Source organism: Stomoxys calcitrans, chromosome 2 (assembly GCF_963082655.1).
Source record: "Stomoxys calcitrans chromosome 2, idStoCalc2.1, whole genome shotgun sequence".
Lineage (NCBI taxonomy): Eukaryota > Metazoa > Arthropoda > Insecta > Diptera > Muscidae > Stomoxys > Stomoxys calcitrans.
This window is the reverse complement of record NC_081553.1, coordinates 50,739,147-50,745,499: the sequence shown is the minus strand read 5'-3', so window position 1 is coordinate 50,745,499 and position 6,353 is coordinate 50,739,147. Positions and strand designations below refer to the sequence as shown.

General features: G+C 37.8%; 1 protein-coding gene across 1 annotated transcript; it reads right to left on the bottom strand.

Annotated features, from left to right (window-relative positions):
- Window positions 1-4,426: 4,426 nt before the first annotated feature.
- Window positions 4,427-5,416, bottom strand: LOC106083103 (glutathione S-transferase 2-like). Its single transcript, XM_013245949.2, has 2 exons — window positions 5,341-5,416; window positions 4,427-5,110 (listed from the first exon to the last, which is right to left on the bottom strand). The coding sequence occupies exon 2, from the start codon at window positions 5,099-5,101 to the stop codon at window positions 4,472-4,474; it is 630 nt and encodes a 209-aa protein (XP_013101403.2). The 5' UTR covers window positions 5,102-5,110; window positions 5,341-5,416; the 3' UTR covers window positions 4,427-4,471.
- Between the last annotated feature and the right edge of the window lie 937 nt (window positions 5,417-6,353).

The window sequence follows — 6,353 nt, the reverse complement described above, 5'->3', positions numbered from 1 at the left end:
TTTTTTTGTGAAATATCTACGGTGAACTAAACATGTTTTGTATGTCAATTCATGGGGGCAATCCTTATAATATAAATAATTTATATTTTTTACATTCCTACAATTCAAAGATGAGGGAGAAAGAGATACACATATGAGTATTTAGATGATAATAGCTGTCATTAGAAGAGAAAAATAGATTTTATTGATTTTATTTGGTTAATGAATCTTAAAGAAGTCTGCCTAATTATATATATGTTTTAATATTATATAAATAAACCAGTAAAATACGCACAAGTTCGGCCGGGTCGAACTTTGGGTACCCACCACCTCGGATACCCATAATAAACTCTCTACGTCATGTCAGCTATATCGAAATAAGGTCCCATCTGGACAAAACATGATTAGCACGACGAGCGGGCTAATATAATCCTAAACCATAAACAGAAAGATTGGTCTATATCCAAATATAGTTCGTTCTAAACCATATTCAGGATATGTAGGGGTCTACTACAACTCATTGCATCAAAATTCAACGAAATCGGATAACAAATGCATCTTTTATATATGATAATAAATGGGCTTTTTATGGGCCCAAGTCCTCACATCGGCAGATCGATATAAATGGCAGCTATAATCATATATAGGCCGATCTTAACCATATATGATAGGGATGATGTAGAGCCCTAATATCTCACTGTGCTAAATTTCAGCGAAATCGGATAACAAATGTGCCTTTTATGGGCACAAGAACTTAGATCAGTATATATGGCAGCTATATCCAAATTACAGCCAAATCTAGACCATACCACATAAGAACGTCGAAAATTCTAACACAACTCAATATGCCAAATTTCACCAAAATCGCTTCATAAATGCGCATTTGGCTTACGTCGGAATCTCGGTATATGTCCTTAAGTCGGGATCTCGGTATATATGACAGCTATATCCACATAAAAGCCCATTTTAACCATATTTGAATACATACAACTTCTGTCAAACCAACAAAAATTAGAGCTCTAGGAACCGAACAAGGATGACCAAGAGACCGGTAAACATGTGAGCTATATCAGGTTCTTGACCGGTTTGGACCATAATTTGCACAGTTACACAGAATATTATGTGCAAAATTTCAAATCGGCCACATCGGACAAAAACTTCGGCTTCCGGGGGCTCAAAAAGTAAAATCGGGAGATCAGTTTATATGGGAGCTATATCCGGTTACAAACCGATTTGAACCCTACTTGGCACAGTTGTTGGAAGTCATAACAGAATAATACATGCAAAATTTCATCCAAATCGGATAAATTTGAAGCTTCCAGGAGCTCAAGAAGGCAAATCGTGAGATCGGTTTATATGGGAGCTATATCACGTTATAGACCTATTTGAACCGTACTCGGCACAGTTGTTGGATAAATTTGAAGCTTCCAGGGGCACAAGAAGTCAAATCGGTTTATATGGGAGCTATATCAGGTTATACCAATTTTAACCGTACTCGGTATAAATGTTGAAAGTCGTAACGAAATTCGACGTACAAAATTTCAGCCAAATAGGACAAAAATTGCAACTTCCAGGGTATCAAGAAGTCAAATCGGGAGATCCGTTTATATAGGAGCTATATCAGGTTATAGACCGATTTGAACCGTCCTCGGCACAGATGTTGAAAGTCATAACAGAATACTACATACAAAATTTCAGCCAAATCGGACAAAAATTGCGCCTTCCAAAGGCTCAAGAAGTGAAATCGGTTTATATGGAAGCTGTATCTAAATCTGAACCGATATGGTCCATTTGCAATCCCCAATGACCTACATCGATGTTAAGTGTCTGTGCAAAATTTCAAGCAGCTAGCTTTACGCGTTCGACCGCTGTCGTGATTTTGACAGACGGACGGACATGTCTAGATCGACTCAGAATGTCGAGAGATTAAGAATATATATACTTTATGGGGTCCTAGATCAATTTTTCGAGGTGTTACAAACATAATGACTAGATTAGTATACCCCCATAATATGGTGGTGGGTATAAAAAGGCCGCATCTAGACCATACTCAATAAGAACGTCGAGGGGCCTAACAAAACTCAGGGGCCGAAAACATTCTACCAAATTTTTAGCGAAGTCTGATGGACCCAAAACCTTAAATCGGGAGATCGATCTATATGGGCTCTACATCAAGATATAGTCCGATAGATACCATATCTCAATTTTTAAAGAGTGTAGAGCAGTGTCAGGCAAGTACACACACACTATTGCACAAATTTGAGTACGTGCACAAGAAATTAAGCCCATGGCCTTGGAAATATTACGCCGCATACTACCACATGTGCCCAACACTGCTGTATAATGATTTCAACAGAAAGACGGATGGACATGGTTAGATCGTCTTTTAGGGAAGTTTAAGAAGGCGTAGCGTCATTTCGCCCAAAACGACAAATGTCATATCCCCAAACGATTTCACAAAGCCCAAAAATTATTTTTAGGAATGATAGAAATCCCAAATGAATGTCATAAGATCCAATCTTTGGATTTGGATGTAACATTTTAAAATTCCAACATTTCAAAATATCGCGACGTCCTCGGTAAGTTTAACAAGGAGACGAGGAAGGCGAAGAGAAGTTTCTGGGCGAATTGAAAAGCACTAGTGAGGCATTTAGGTTGCTCAAAGTGCTCTCGAAGGATCCCATTACGCCTACCTGAGGAGGGTACACGGGACTTACACCGCGAGTGGGCAGGAGACGGTGGAACTTTGATGGAGGCTCATTTCCCAGGTGGCCAGGAAGAGGTTGGCGATCAGGATATAGCAATATCTGCATATGTGGCCTTAACGTATGACCTTATCAGGGGCATAGTTGACATGCAGAAGATAGTGTGGGCAGTCCGCACTTTTCAGACTGATCTGACGGAATTATGCTGGCACTGCAGCAGGAGTCCCTTGGAGTCAACCTGCCCTGGTTGGAGCGTACTTTTCGAGCGAGCCTGGCATGGTTCTACATATCAAGGGCATGGAGGGAGGTCAAGGTGGTCTTTATCCCCAAGGCGGGAAGAATAAACCGCAGTACGACGAGGATTATAGTTTTTGCTGAAAACGCTGGAAAGACTGATTGACCTGAAGGTGAGAGGGGGATTGAGCGGAGGCTCAAGAAGTCAAGATTCAAGATCAGTTTATATGGGGGTTATATTAGATTATGGATCGATCTAAATCATGCTTAGCCCAGTTATTGGAAGTTACAAGTAAACACGTTGTGCAAAATTCCAGCCAAATTGCGCCCTCTAGACGCTCAAGAAGTCAAGACCCCAGATAGGTTTATATGACGGCTATATCAGGTCATTGACCGATTTGAACCATACTCAACACAGTTGTTGCAAGTCATATTAAAAAACCTCATGCAAAATTTCAGCTAAAACGGATAAGAACTGCGTCCTCTAGTGGCTCAAGAAATGAAGACCCAAGATCGGTTTATATGGCAGCTATATTAAAACATGGACCGATATGACCCATTTACGATCCCAACCGACCTACACTAATAACGCTTTACACCTTCAAAAGTTAGCGTGCTTTCGACAGACAGGCGGACGGACATGGGTAGATCGACTTAAAATGACGATCAAGAATATATATACTTTATGGGGGCTAAGACGAATAATTCGAGGAGTTACAAAGAGAATAACGAAATTAGCATACCCCCATCCTATGGTGGAGGGTGAAAAAAAAAATAAAAAATTCTTAATAGGAAAAAATTATGATATTTTTGGATTTTTCTTTAGAAGAAAAATGCGCCAAATTATATTGGGTTTAATGCCATTTATTCATTTGGGTTTTATGGCATTGGGTTTTATGACATTAATAATTTTTGTTTGGTTGTGTAATATGTCATGTATTTTCATTAAAGGTCCAAAATCATTTTCAAAATTATCTTTGTGCCCAAAAGACGGTCATATCATCCAAAGGTGTAGAAAAACAACTAACATTGGCATCGTTTAGGCGATATGACATTTGACGTTTTGGAAGAAATGGCGATACGCCAATGAAGAATATACAAACGGAATGATAAAATGAATATACCCACATCCTTCAGTGGTGGGTATAAAAAGAGGTAGACCATAAAATTTTGAGAGTTGGAAATTGATATAATAAAAGTTCAGCCGGGTCAAACATTGGATACCAACAGCTATGATACGTACATTTGGCCCAAATTCGTCGAAATACCCCCAACTATTTGGCCTCGAGTATAAAATGAAAATTGTATGCCACTATACTGCAATTTCTTACACATTTTTGAGCACTGAAGCTTCCTATTGATAGGTTCTCTATCACAAAGTTTTATTTTCACGCCAAATGACTTGCAGTTTTTTCCCCACCCTATGAAACAATTAATTACATTGCTGCCCTTATCACTATTTCTCCTGCAATCCAAAATTCTTTTATTAACCATTCCTTATCTTTTTTTAATTATCTATACATTTATTGCCAAATCATTATTAATTTTAATAATTACATAAATTTCTTATACCCCAAACTACCAGCTACATTTTCTTCAGCTGCTGGTGCAGTATCTCTTAGCTCCTTATACCACCTATTGACATGTTCAAATTTACTCAAGTCAATACTAGCAACTTCCATGGTTACAGCAGTGGCCAGAATGGACAAATCAGCCAAGGTCATGGTATCACCAGCAACATATTTCGATTCCGCCAAGAAAATATTTAAAAATTCCAAAGCATTTTCAACTTTTTTCAGCAATTCTGCATCGGCAGGTTTCTTGCCATAGATTTGTGAATAGAAATATGCACCAAATGCCGTATACAAGGTGCCCATATCAAAATAGAGACGTTGATTGACTAAAGCCCTCTTCTTAGGACATTTGGGATATAAAGGATCGTCATCTTTGCCATATTTCTCCACCAAATATACCATAATGGCACGAGATTCCCACAATTTCAAATCGCCATCAACCAAAGTGGGTACGCAGTGTTGGGGATTGATTTGCAAAAATTGGGGCTTAAGGTGCTCCCCAGCATTAAGAAGATCTAGAAATTTTTTATTCAATTCAATGTTTAAAGCTTTAGCGGTCATTATAACTGCACGGCAGGGAGCAGATAGGGGATGGTAATAGAAGTCCATGTTGATGTTCTAAAGAAATGGAAACAAAATTCAAATTGAAATTTTTGATGAAAATGATCAAATTTGAAATTAGTTAAACTTTTATGGTTTATTGAGATAGGTCATGTTCCTAATGTTTATCTTTAACTATTTTTTTTTTTATTTTATCATTTGTGGTGATATTTTATACTTTTTTGATGTATTTTGTTTTTAGGGGAACCCCTAGTGATGCCTGTTTTTATGAGAGCGAGCAAACTTACCGTTCGACGATATTTACTCTAAGCTATCTAATCAACTACTGAGTAGGTAAATAATTTTTTGTAGCTTTTTTTAATGGGATTTGGTGGTTCTGTTTTTTGGGATTCTTTAAAATTGAATTTAATAAACACATACATACATACAGAGACAATTAGAATTTTGTGTATGGTGCATTCCATGACAAATCTAAAAGTTGAAAACAAGTAAAAATTTGCTAAGTTTGGCCGAACTAAATCTTGGGTATCCTCACAGAAAAAAAAATAACTCTTAGAAAAATCATTTACCAAATTTGTATTTGAAGCAGTTAAATCTCAACAAATTTCAGCATTGAATGAAGATATTAGATGTTGAAGTAGGTTTGCAGAGACATCACAAAAATTTTGTAGATTTTAAACAAATTATTTTGTTCAGTTTGTTGTTAAAAAGACACACATGACAATCAATATTTCCAAACCCTGATTCGAATACCCACCACCGAAGGATGGGGGCACATTCATTTTGTCATTCCGTTTACAACACATCGAAATATCCATTTCCGACCCTATAAAGTATATATATTCTTCATCCGAGGATATCCGATCCGAGTTTGCTGAAAATTGGGTCAGTGAGTTGTGTAAAGTCAGTCAGTCAGTCAGCCGAAATTTGGGACAGTGAGTTGTGTTAGGTCCTTCAACATTCTTCTTCAAATTTGCTCAGATCGGACGTAGATGCCATATAGACCTCTCGCTCGATATAATGTTTTGAACCCATAAAAGGCGCATTTATTGTCCGATTTCGACGAAATATGGGACAGTGAGTGGTGTTAGGCCTTTTGACATCCCTCTTCAATTTGGATCGGATCGGTCCAGATTTGGATATAGCAGCCGTATAGACCCATCTCTCGATATAAGGTTTGAGGCCTATAAAAGGCGCATTTATTGTCCGATGTCGCCGAAATTTGGGACAGTGAGTTAAGTTAAGCCCCTCAACATACTTCTGCAATATGACACATATCGGTCAAGATTTGGATATAGCT